The sequence below is a fragment of the Vidua chalybeata genome, chromosome 2 (assembly GCF_026979565.1).
Source record: "Vidua chalybeata isolate OUT-0048 chromosome 2, bVidCha1 merged haplotype, whole genome shotgun sequence".
Taxonomy (NCBI): domain Eukaryota; kingdom Metazoa; phylum Chordata; class Aves; order Passeriformes; family Viduidae; genus Vidua; species Vidua chalybeata.
Window position 1 is genome coordinate 14,495,141 of NC_071531.1, and position 13,399 is coordinate 14,508,539.

General features: G+C 37.8%; 1 protein-coding gene across 3 annotated transcripts in view; it reads right to left on the reverse strand.

Annotated features, from left to right (window-relative positions):
* CNKSR2 (connector enhancer of kinase suppressor of Ras 2) overlaps nt 1-13,399 on the reverse strand; it is a 202,357-nt gene that overhangs the window by 97,969 nt on the left and 90,989 nt on the right. For all 3 annotated transcript variants that reach the window (XM_053935604.1, XM_053935603.1, XM_053935602.1), the window contains exon 8: nt 8,918-8,986. In XM_053935604.1, coding sequence (XP_053791579.1) covers nt 8,918-8,986 — 69 coding nt within the window. The remainder of the gene's footprint in view (nt 1-8,917; nt 8,987-13,399) is intronic.

Consider the following 13,399-nt stretch of genomic DNA (forward strand, 5'->3'; position numbering starts at 1 on the left):
CATTGAATCTTTTTTTTTCACAGGTGTACTCATGACAGTATTCCCATATTCCTGTACTCATTCATGAGTACTGCTGTATGTTATGATCCAGAAAGGGGATCTGTAAAGTATTAACATGCAGGCAGCTCAAGTGCAATTGGATGGCCCTACACCAAGTATTTTTAGGATGCTATGAAATAACCTACAGTCTGAAAAATCTAGGATTTGTATCCCCAGAGAACAGCTTCATCATTTAAAAGTAGCGTGCAAACCCAGTGCACAGTGAAACTACACAGGCATAATTCTATTCTAAGGGTGACCAGAGTCCCATGAAAGTTAATGAAAGCTTTCTGCATCTGTGAAAAGAAAACTGGTGGTTTTTTTCATTGCTTTAATTATTTTCTGACTTGTAGATTTTGAAAAGGTAAAAGTAGTCATATCTTTACACTTTTGAAGAAAAAATAATACCTTGCTGCTAAATATAATCTGCTAAGCCATTTCCTATTTTCTAACTATGCGAATATGTACAATCCACTCTAGTGTCTAAATTTAAAAAGCTGGTGGACTGGGAAGATAACCAAAATTATTTTTCTTTTAATGTTACCTGTAATTGGTTGCATGCACCCAGACTTAACATTTCAGACTTCAAGCTTTTACTAATTTTTCAGCTAAAAAAACCGAAACGATTTCTAAGAGGAAAAGTGTATTCACCTTAAGAAACAGGTTTTTTTAAGCCTTCCATATCAAACACCATCTTGCATTTCATGAAAAAAAAATAAGAAAAATAAGAAAAAAAAAGAAAAAAAATCCCCAACACTGCACTTCAAATAACAAATACCAAACATAGCATGTTGTTAAGCAACTCAGAATCTGACAAGAAATTCAACAGCGTGATGCTGCTAAATGACCAGACTGATTTCCATGAACACTGTCCAGAAACAAGGACAGTCAGCTGCTAGCCCCAAGAAACAAATGTTAGTAGCAAGTATCTTCTTCCTTTCCCTTCACTGCAGATGCCTGAAAAGGCAAAAAATTAATGGAAGCCATAGGTCTTCACCATGTAACTGGTGAGGAAACCACAAAAGGATGTTTACAGCATGGACTACCACAGAGATGAAAGCTCTATCTGTATGCAGTAGGGGAAGCAGTGTCAGGAGAGCAGTAGATGTCTTTTCAGGGATTTATCCAGGTTCTTAAGCTAGCATGTTAATAGCATCTGTACTTGCATAATGGTTTTCTCCCAAAGAGGAGAGGTTAATAATATTGTGATTGCAGAGGCTGCAATTCTAATTAAAGAGTATCTTGGCTATATTATTTAAATCAATGCAATTTTAATTCACTGTTAAAAGTCACTTCTGTGCATCCTTAGAATGTCACTGACCATACTGCACTGTATCATTGCCCAAAGTCACAACAATACAGTTTGTACGTAAAGTACATTGAAAAAAATCACATCTTTTACTTGAATAATTCCTGATATTTACTAAAACTTTTGTTTACTACCACCAAACCATGAAATAAGTGATTTTTAAATTCATTTTTGTCTATGTACACTAAAGATCACAATTAAGAGACTTTCCCAAGAGTAAACCAAGTTAGGATCCAAACTGAGAGCTGAGTGCAGAAATCACTACCTCTCATTAAGCTGCCCTAAACACATTTCCTTGTCAGAACATGTATTTGACCCAGAGCTTAACTTCTGCAAAGTACAGCAAAGTACCACCATAACTCAACAAACTTGAAAATATTAGTAACATGACTACAGAGCACCTCAGTATAGGAGCCAACCATCTGTATTATTCATGGGGGAACTAAAAATTTGATTTATCCAGAAACAGAGAATCAGTTCTGTACTGAAGCTTGGACACTGTTTAATAGCAATGCTTACCTTTCATTTTGTACTGATACAATCAACCTTCAGCTCAGAGATACCCCATTGTTTTGCTTTTGAGTCATTGCTAGTACAACAGCCTAGAACAAATAAATGAGCATATTTGATGGAAGAGCAAAGACTCCAACTTCATGGGTTTAGTTATATATTTTACAGACATAAAGGTCAGTTACTAGGCACAATTTCTGAGGAAGAAGGGTCTCATTTTCACATTTTAGGGTATGGCTCTAAAAAAACGGGGTTGGTTCCAGTTCAGATTTTGTGTACCTCTGAAATTTGAAGCATTTCCCTTCACTTGGGTACCTGCAGTGACTGGCCATCTACAGTGTGGTGATTATAAGGCATCTGTCTCTTCAACCAGGAGTACAGATAACCAGAAAAGACAGCTACTGGCAAATTGGAAGGTTTCCACTCAACCCTCCATCTAGTTTCAGAACATGGATCTCAGCATTATTTATCCTCAGAGGGACTAAACTCAGTCCTTACAAAGGTGTCTCAAGCACCAAGACATACATAACTTCCACGGGGGCAAAGTACTGTGCTGATGGGACTATGCAAACACATACCTCAATCTTACAACAGGCAAGAAACCATTAGCTCCTTGCACTGGGTTATGGGAAATGAGGGTTCTGGTCCCAGTTCCCAGACACCACTTTTTTGTGTAATATAAATGCAATACAAACTAACACACACTGCAGAGAACAGGGTCTGGGAGCCCTGCTGTGATGAACAGGCCCTACCCCTTTCTTCAGCAAGGACACAGAAATTAAACTCTTATGAACCAAGGTGCTGCCACCAGAGTCCTTGCCTGGCCTCATTTTCAACAGCTTCCAGGGAATATATGGAGAGCCTAGGTGCCTATCCATTTCAGCAGGGCTTCTGGCAAAGGACAGTATCTCCCCAGCCTAAGAAGAGGCATTTCAGCATCCTTGGGTAGCCTCGGGCAAGTGCTAAGAAAACTCAAGTGCTGATAAGTATCTGAGCAGGCACAATGCTCAGGTGGCAGGAGCTGGAGGCTCAGGCAGAATTTTGGCAGACTGTGTTACACCCTGCTTTCTCACAGATTAAGCTGCAGTAAGGATGTGGATGGCTTCCCCCTTCCTCAGGGGAGAGGAAGAGCCGAGTTCTCCACATTTCATGTGGCATAAGGAATGTGCTCTTCAGGAGTGACCCTGCAGTCTTAACCCCCAGCCACATTTGCCTTACAGGAACTCATTTTTGTGGCCCTGTGCTTCATCCCACAATGGGAATTTGATTTATGTGTGTGTGCATTGCACAGTATCATCACCAAATGTTTGTCCTGGAATTAAAACAGTAAACATATGTAAACATACATGCATACACATATATTATTTCTTTCAGATTAGATTTACATTATCAAGACTTAATATTTTAGAATTATTCCAGTGAGTCAGTAATTTCAACAGTCTTTGACCTCCCCCAGATTTTCAGTGTATAAATAAACTACTTGAGATTCCCAGCTAAACAGTGCTGTTACCCCTGAAGCAGATGTTTCTTGAGACTGAATTAATATAGTGAAAATAAATTAAGATGTGTACAAAGAAATTGTAAAAAAAAAAAAATACTTAAGGTCGCTAATGACCAAGCAAACAAACAAAAAAAAAATATATCCAAATCCAAAATAAGCCTGTAAGTGAGCTGCAAACTTATGCAGCATCACTTAGCTAAAGAAAGGACAGGTATATGGAGTTAAATGAAATTGTCTTTAAAAAGCAGTAATTATGTAGTCATGAGAGAACTTTTCTTTTTTTTTACATTTTACTTCTATTAAAATAATCAGCCATAGACTATATACTCTGTTCAAACCACTGAGTTGTTTTAATCCAGTACTGAGTTTTTTAAAATGAAAATGTACGTGTTCACAGTACATCTACTCAAATCATGGGATTTCCCTTGCTTTAATTATTCCTCCCATGGGACACAGCATGGATTTGCTTTTCTTACTGTTTTGATCTATTTTTACAACAACTATCACTGCCTTACATTTCCTTACAGTTACCTCCTAATTTCATCAGAGTAAGACAACAGATTATGCAACAGAAGATCAGGCTGGAACCTGAAGACCAGCTGTGTCATGTACACAGCTGCTACCTGCACAAAGCACAGAAGTATTCAAAATTATTCCATCCTAATTCATATGTGGTCCAGGCTGTGCACAACTGTAATGTCAGTTGTGTTAATATGCACAACATTGAAGGCATCCCTCCTTAAGCTTTCATCATCTTTTCTACAGTGTACTTCAATTTTCAGCAACCTCAGTTAAAAGGAGATTATTAGCAGCAGAATAATACCTGCCTTCCTTTCTAAATACACATACCTGAACATACACTAACAGTAAGCCTTTTTAACCTCTTCTTATGAGACAAAAAGAGTAACATAATCTGTATTCTGTTCTAGAGGCATCAAAAGTGTTAATAATAGAAAACCCTAATTCTACTTAATATCTGCTACATGGCATAAAAAAATACTCTAACTATATATTCTGAAATAACCATTTTAACTGCAGAATTGACAGTATTCTCACTATAGAGAACATACTGTTAAAATTTTAATTTCAACTGCCTGCAAATATAAATTGCACCAAGATTTGTAGCCAGTAGCAACTACTGAGAATACGAAAATAATTTTTATCAGGAATATGTGCAAAAAAAATTTTGGCAGCATATTGTCTTTCAATATTTATGTTGGAAATATTAATACCATTTCCAGCACCACTTAGAGGATTTTTTTCCCTATGGAAATGCTACCATGCAGGGGAAAAAAGCAAAACAGAAAAAAACTCTCTAAAATAAAGCCATTAAAATACATAATCTTCCAGTGTATTCTGTGCAGAAAGATGAATTTATCAATTAGGTCACAAAAATACTCCACAGAATACTGCAGCAGTTTTTAGCAGACACATCCTCAGGAGTATAGTCCTAAGTATACCTTGTATAAAAATACTAGACTTGGATATGGACTCAGAAATGTGGCTATTGCCAGTGGTGACACTATGAAGGCACACCAGTGACACTCACAGAAAAAGTCAATGGTGTCTGCAGAGGATTTCTTACTATAATTACACTGCTTTCAAAAGATACTTTGGCGTCTAAAAGTCAGCCCAGGTGTGTATTCCCAAACAGAAGCTGTACAGAGCAGTCTGTGTCCTCAATTACAAAAGAAATTTTTTCCCCAAAGAAAAATAATTTAAGAACTCAATATGAATGTTGTCTGCTGAATGTTGTCCCTGTATGTTCATATAATCACACAAGTAAAGTACCAGGGTTCAATAGCAGTAGAGTTGTCCATTCTGGGGTACAGCCAGGACAGAATAAAAGAAATCTGGTTTTGAGTGAGCTGTAGCTCATACCAAATGGCATTTGGTGAGCAAGACCACAATCAGCTGGCAGGGAATACTTCTAGAAATACTGTGTATGGATACTGTAGCCATGTCCCAGTCATATGAGATCATGAGCATCTCTTGTTGCACCAATTTCTCCTTGAAAGAACTTCCTGAAAGGACTCGTACAGCAATGCTGATCTTTCAGGGCTTGACTGTTCACAGCTCCATCAGGTCCACACCAATCCCACAGATGAGACTTACCATGCCCAGCACATGTTCTAGTGCACTGAACTGCAGCAGAGGGTCAGGATCAGGTGCTCTGGAGCACAGAACCAAGAACACACTGGGTGTGGGATGCCAGTGCCCAGCTACAGGACCAAATGTGCCACTCACAAAGCCAGAGGCAGTAAGGAGCACTTTCCATAACTATTTGTGATTTACTAATTTACACTGACAGTGTTCCCTTTCCATTCTTGGGCATAGTCAACCAGGTTTAATGCTTTCAGCTAAGACAATCGGGTTGACTTTAAATTAAAGTAGAAAAACTGACATAGTTTAGTTCTCTTATCATCCAGGAGGAAGGCAGCTGCTGAATGGCAGCAGCGGCTTTCTGCTGCAAGTGAAATTCCACTGGAACATGACAGAGGTGTGCTTAAGTGTGAAAATTTAATAAGGAGAATTATTTAAAGTTTGGCAGAAACATGAAGCAGCATGGGCTGGCCAAAGCTTATACTGGTCTACCACAGATGTGACAACGACTTGTTTGTTGCCTGTTCTGTCCTGCCAGAGACAGAGTGCAACTGGATGCCTGCACTGGCACACCACCCTACTTACATTAACAATGAGCCTGTGCTCATCAAAGTGGTGTGTGTTCCACACATCAACTCCAAACAACCCCCAGGGATCAACAGGAAAGAAATTGCATGGACAAGAGCATCCAGCATTTGTTCCCGTGGGGAAATGAAAGATCATGTTCTTTCACATGTTTCGTTTCTGCAATACCACACTTCCCTGACATATGCAATATAAAATAATATATTTGTGGGTAACTGCACAGCTATGTAAAAAAGATAACATAAATAACATCGTATAGTCTCAAGACAAATTCCATGGTAAAGGGAAATTGACAAAAATATCTTTTCTTTTGAAGGGATCATGACATTTTAGTTCCTTTCTCAGTACTACACAATATTTACGGAGATTGTAAAAGCAGGATAGGGAATTATACTGAAATTTTGAGAGGGTGGTTGAAGGACAGACTACAATTGCCAGAAAGTATGGACACCTTATCCTGACAAACGACAAAGAGTTTAGGACAGAGCCCTACAGAACTAGGTTACTTCCATAAAGACTTCCATGAACATTTCTGGATAGCCCTAAAAAACTTTAAAATGTAAATCCCATCCACCTTTAAAACTGAATATTTGTGTTAACATTTACCAAACTTCTATAAACAGAGAAAGCCCAAGAATTCAGAAAGAATTAAAAGCATGATTTGGGAGCTATTCCTCTATCTCCTTCTCCATAAAAGCACATGCATGACAGCAACTGAAGGAAATTGAACAAAAAGCTTATTTCCCTTGAACTTTTATGATCTTGCTGCACTGGTTTGTTGTTCAAGGCAAGCACCATAAGAAAATAAAAGTACTGTTTTAATAAAGATGTTGTGAATGGAAGTTGTATAAGGTGTCAAACATCTTATGTTAAAAGCTTGGACTGTCCCAGCTGTCCCCTTCCTTGTACTATTGCTGCCTTAAGTTTTAGCTTTCATGTTTTCCAGATTCTGTACTGCATTAGTGTGTAACTCTGCATTAGTATGTAACTCTGAACTCTAACTATGTTAGCAAGTTCTCATCACAGTTCAGTCAGACAAAACAATCCTTTTCCAGCCTGACAACCCAAGGACACTGTTGCAGCTTCACACCCATAAGGTACAAACAACAGCGAATTAAGGAGAGCAATCTGGGAGGATGGGACTTCATAACCTAAAGCCATAATTGGACAATTAACCCCAGGATGTAAATGGACCAAACCATATAAAAGCGCGAAAACTCATGACCCATCGTCCATCTTGGGTGCAGCCTTGGCCAGGCTCTTGTACTGCCCAAGGTGTATCCTTTGAAGGCCTTTTAATAAATACCTACTTTATTTCTTTAACACTGTCTAGCCTCTGTTCCAGGTAGCTTCTCAAGGCATCACTGTTCCAGCCCATCTCCCCACTAAGCCTCTTTAGAAATACTGCCGCATTAAAAGCCAAGTTAACATGGCCATAAATGAAATACCTGTGTTCACAAAAGCCTAGCTCGATCTGAAACAGTGCAGAAAAAACAAACAAATATTTACAACATAATTTTTCTACTTACAGGTGTTTTGTTTGGTTGTCCCCCCAAAATAAGGCCGAATAAATAAGAAAATAAATAAAATAGGCCTAATAAATAAAATAAGAAGACATCTACTGCAAACTCTATTTTGGTTGCGTACACTCCAGAGATTCAAATGCACCCCAAGTTCAGTATTTCCTATGAATGGAATTTACCATCTCCCAAAAAATCCTAACACATTCTGTAGAAGTTGATCTTTCCTCACTAATTGTACAGTAAAGCTTAAAAATCTGTTCTTTCATTTTCCTAAACAAAGATTTAATTTCGGATGTGTACCTAGAAAGGCATCATATTCCTAATCATGGGATACAACACTTATAAAGAAGCTGTATGGCCAAAACAGTATTAAAATTCACCCTGACCTGCTCAGATTTATCAAATTACATTGCATAGCTCCAAAGATAGCTTCTCATCACATATGTACAGTATATTTGATTTCAAACTTAACTGGAAGGTATATTGAAATATTACCCTAATCTGTGCAGAGGAGCTGACATGATATACAGTGGCCTAAAGCTGGAAGTGGAGCCCCATGTGGAATGACAAAGCACAACTTTTAACAGATGGTTGCTGCACTAATACCATATATTGACTTTCACTACTCTCAAGAAACGTCATACTTTGGAAAAAGAATAGCTGTTTTCTATACTGTAAGTCTGCATTTTCTCTTAGAAAGCCTTACCTTAGAAAAGGTAAATTAATTTTTAAGTTCATGAATCCCCCCAAAAAAATCACCAGGCACTAACAAGTATCTGTTCCCACAAAGGGCAATTTGCATGGTATGAGTTTTCTTGACTATCATATTTGAAAGGTTTGTTTAATTTTAAGTTGCCAAGTTTAAAACGTGTCTTTAAATTAAGTCAACCACCCTATGTACCCCTATGGAAATTTCACATGCTTGTCTTAAAAACCACACTCTACACTTTCTGGTATGTTTGGAAAGCAGTAAGTTTTCTAGCATCCAGGAAGCATTCTTGATGTGAAACCCACACGGGCACAATATTTCCAACTCCCTGCATCCGTTCAACCCAAAATTTCCATTACACTTAAACCAACTTGTGCATGTGCAAGCAGAAAACAGCCTAACAGATCTCCCAAGCCATAGATATTTAGCCTAACTTGATATCTCCTGTAATGCTCCGATGATCAGGGTTTAGCTTAAGACTTTAAAACTATGTGGTTTCAAAAGAGAAAAGGAAAATTTAGATGTTAGAAGAAATAATGATTTATAAAAACACATTTTTCTACACAATTCTTCTCTACACGTGCTAATGTGCCCCGACACCTCTATCTCCAATTGACACAGAACATAGTTATACATACCACAGTTTGGTGGTTAACTTGAATCACTTCATCCCCAGCATGGATTTTCTTGCACCGATCTGCAGGTGACTGAATTTAAAATAAAAGAGATGATCAAGAATACAGGTCTTACCGGTCATCATCTCTCTTTCAGCAGTATGATTGCTAAGCTATGTAAATCAGGTGAGATTGACAGACATTCTACTGTGAAATAAAGAATTAAAGAAATATTTAATAAATCAGTTTGTTCTTGTTGGAGAAAAATGATATGCACTATTCTACACAATAAAATCACATGTTTAGAAAGGTATGAACATATATGGTAACTGTCCTAAGGTCCTAAGGATTTCTTTTGAATTTCATACTGACAAAAGGATGCTTTAATCTGCCAGATATATCTTAAGTCTCAAAACCCAGTCTCTGGCTGACTTTTAACCTATCAAGACTAGCTGACAAAGTCTTCATAAACAAATTTCATAAAATTGTCTTTTTATTCTACAACATTTCAATATGTTGCAGAGAGCTTTAGTAAATTACTGATCTGCCAAGAGCACACAAGAAGAGAAGATTGGGTTAGGTACAACCTAGGAAGAGCAACTAAGTTAATGGTAACTGTGGTTTTGGAACACTATTAGGGTGAAAGAAATGCAACCACCATCAGAATCCTACAGTGATCACACTTTCAAAAAAGCAAAATAGTTTTGTACTTTGTTTTTGCCTCAAAAAAATTCTCAGTGAGAACTACAAAAAAACCCAAATAAAAACCACAACAAAAACTGCCTCTTTCATTGAAGTGAAAGCCCCATGAACTTTCCCTTCTCTCTTTACAGTAGACCAATTGTTTTCTGAGGGGAATAGCTCTAGGTTCAAAGGAAAATAAATTCCTTCAGTTTTTTAGAGTCACAGTTTAATTTTTCTCACAATACTGTGGCTGCCAGAAGGCACTTAATTGACGCCACAGTAGAAGGTGAGACTGACAGTTTGAAAAAAGAACCCAAAGGAAACATGTTGCTTAGGAGCAGATTTCCAAAAAAACTGCTACAAATTTTATGTTAAGGAGTGAAATTAATTTAATTTTCAGGCGAGATAGCAGTCCATCTAAAGAAAATGCTCCAGGCCTGAAAAGTGTACTTTTTGTAATAACCTATGTACTACATCCCCATTCAAGACATATATCCCACAGCTAAGCCATGACTTTCTAGTTGAATTGCACATAATTCATGGCCTAAGTTAAGGACAGTGTACAAATGAAAGATATCCAAGAGACATGAGAGGCTGAAAGAAGGGTCACTTGTGACTCATTCCTAGCAGACATTGCACAGCACATCCTAAATCAAACAGGGCTGGTAATATCATTTTACTCTATATAAATAACACCAGCCTTGATATTTTGACACTATTTAAGCAATAAAGGTATTGGCCGAGTGACCTGGGGAAAAATTTTACCACTGGTGATGATGTCCTAATAATCTGTCTTCTGTCTGCCATTTCACTACTCACACTTACTCATTCATACCTCTAAAATCTTTATAATCCTCCTATGTAATACAGCTCTTTTAGGTCAGATGTAGTTACACCTAAGACTTTTAAAATGCAAATGTAAGTGAATTCTGTGTCATTACCCTTGAACTCTTCAAGACTTTATTCTGATAACATCCTTTGCTTTACAGTATCTTCAGCATTTGCAGCTTATATCTTGACAAAAGAGATGGTTTGCCAAGACATTAAAACATGGTCTGAGAATCTTCAAACTGGAAAAGTCTATGTTAAAAAAATGCCTCATTGCAATTATGCCTCAAACACAAGGTGATATAAAAAAATAAATGTGGAAAGATATCAAGGCTGTGGTCTTATGAAGGGGGTGTAACTCCTATTCCTTATTGGTTTTTCCTCTCCAGTAAAACACAGACATTGCTTGTAAAACAGTATCTTTTATCATGGCTATTTAAGGAAAACAGAGGAGAATCGATAAGGTCTTTCTTTTTTAGACGCATATGCTGATCATTAAGCACAGAATCCACTCGTGAAGTCCTACTAGGAGGAACAAAGTGTGCCACACCACAACTGTATCCTCCTCATTAACTGGTAATTCGGTTCAACAGGGAGTTGAAGAGATGGAAGCACCTGTCACTGAGGCTCACACATCAATAACTAAAAGCTATCCAGAATCTGCTTAGATTTATGCTTTAGAATAGATTTAGTTTTGTCCTTTAGGCTAAATGTCTTTTTCCTATTCCCCTGGTATACCCACACTGTCTGAAAGTCCTGGAGCACAATTGCTACATGCCCACAGTGGAGATGTTGGTAGTATTTCTTCTGAAAATCTCTCTTCCATGTGATCTAAGGGCACCATGCAAAGCAAACCAGACCACAGTAAATGGTGACACTGGGAGATCCCCCTTCAAAGCCACATTCCTGCTGGAGATGCACTGCATGCTATTACTTTAGAAAAATGCTCTTTTTTATTGGCAAACCAAAGGACAAAATGGTCTTATTTGAAGGACACATTCGGTTTGTGAATTAAAATAATCTCTCCAACATGGTCTAGATGGGCTACTCAACAAGGAACCTAAAATCTTTTGTTGGACCAAAACACCTTTTAGATTGTTACTTCCAAACAAAAGACAGAAGACACAAACTGGAAAGCTGAGCTTGCTCTAATGCTACAGGGCCACCAGAGAGAAGCCCTTACAGGGCAGTGACCTGTAAGGAACACTGCTCTCTCTCAGTCCAAGCTTCAGAGCTCAGCTGCTGTGATCTGCAGGGCTAATGTGCTGGGGGAGATGACTCCTAGACAGCAAGATTCAAACTCTAATGGGCTTTGCAGCTGGACATCAAACACCTCAAAGGCCAGACAGAAAAAGCAGAACTGTCATTACAGAACTACTCTCTTACATTAATGTGGAGAGCACTACCGTGATACTGCCTTTAGTAAGACACATGTTCTTCTCCAGGATCATTCAGACAGAAAATTCTGTCTCACTTGGAAGAAAAGGCTTGGAAATTAAAAGGACACAAATTTTTGTTGAAATGCAGGAGAATTTGGATTCTTGTTTCCTAGAAGTTAAACTGTACTGCAAAGAGTAAACATGTTAAGGCCAGCAGGTCAGATCACACGTGCACCACTGTGATCTTATTCTGGACATGCTGCTTAGATCTCTCTCCTCCCACCTACCAAAATCAAAACTCTGTGTGTGTGTGTGTGTGTGTGCGTGTGTGTTAAAGAAAGCAGCTAGAAACTGTGTTCTTAAAAGCAGGAGACGCCCTTCTTTCTCTCAAGCACTACTCATTTTCACAACTGCTTTAACACACAATAGCTTTTTCCCTTGATAACAAAGTGGTTTCTTGGTCTGCCATGAGCACCTCCAGGGTGTCACAGCGAGTGAAAGAGTCCATAACAACAGCAGAAGAGTCATCATGACTGAAGCTTCCTGACATAGCTTTAAATTATATTCATGAATCACAAAAGATAAGGGTTTTGAGGGAATGCATTAGGATTTTATTTTTATCTTTGCCCCTGGGAAATTAAATCCATTAGCAAGTTATGGAAAGAAATTGTACCTTCTTTAATTTAAGAGATTCAACTGTAAAAATTGTTCTCTTTATTTCACGTATTTTCTAGATTAAATTCAACTGTAGCTCTCTTTGGTTTGTTTAGTTTTGCTAATTTCAGTAATGATGTCTGTAGCTGTAGGCCTGACTCTCTAGAATTTTTATTTTCCTTGAAATTCTTACTTTTTTTTTATTCCAAGGCAGGTTGCATTCACACAAATTTTACAACAGGTATTATCTATTGGTTATGACCCATGGATATTCTGCCCACAGCAGAAAACAGAATGGAAAAAGGCTATCAGATTGCAGCTCCTATGAAAGGATGAAAATAATATTCCTATTTTATTGAGATGTTAACAGAACCTCACTGCAGATCAGATGCAGCAGCTGTAAATGTCATGTAGGTAGTTTGCACTTCCCACAGGATGACACAGTAGCATGATAAAACAAACATTTCTGACAGCTTCATTTTAAGAAAATGCCATCAAAATCTTTCAAAGGACTTGCCTAAACCATAATGGAATAGTTCAATGTTGTTTAGTGATTGCTCCACATTAATTGAAGACCATGGATAGAAGCCTTTTCCCCCAAAATTATAATTTTGCTCAACTCCTAACAGACAGCCTGTTCCCTAAATATAGTGTACAAGGGAAGGAGGTTGCATTTCAAAGGCTTTTGAAACATAGTCTTGTTATGTTTTAATTGCTCTTTAATGCCTTCAGTGAGAACTAGGACCCTGGTAATAAGTGTTCCTTTCCATAGGCATTACTCAGAAATTCATGCAGAAATACAAGGTTATTTGTCAATGTGGAGGGATGTCCATTTCCATGCACTCATTTATTAAAAGATGAAGCTTGATAGATGGAAAATATAAAAGCTGTTTGTCTAATACTGCAGCAAACTTCAGCATAACAGCCTAAATACAATATAGACATTTATCATTTATTCACA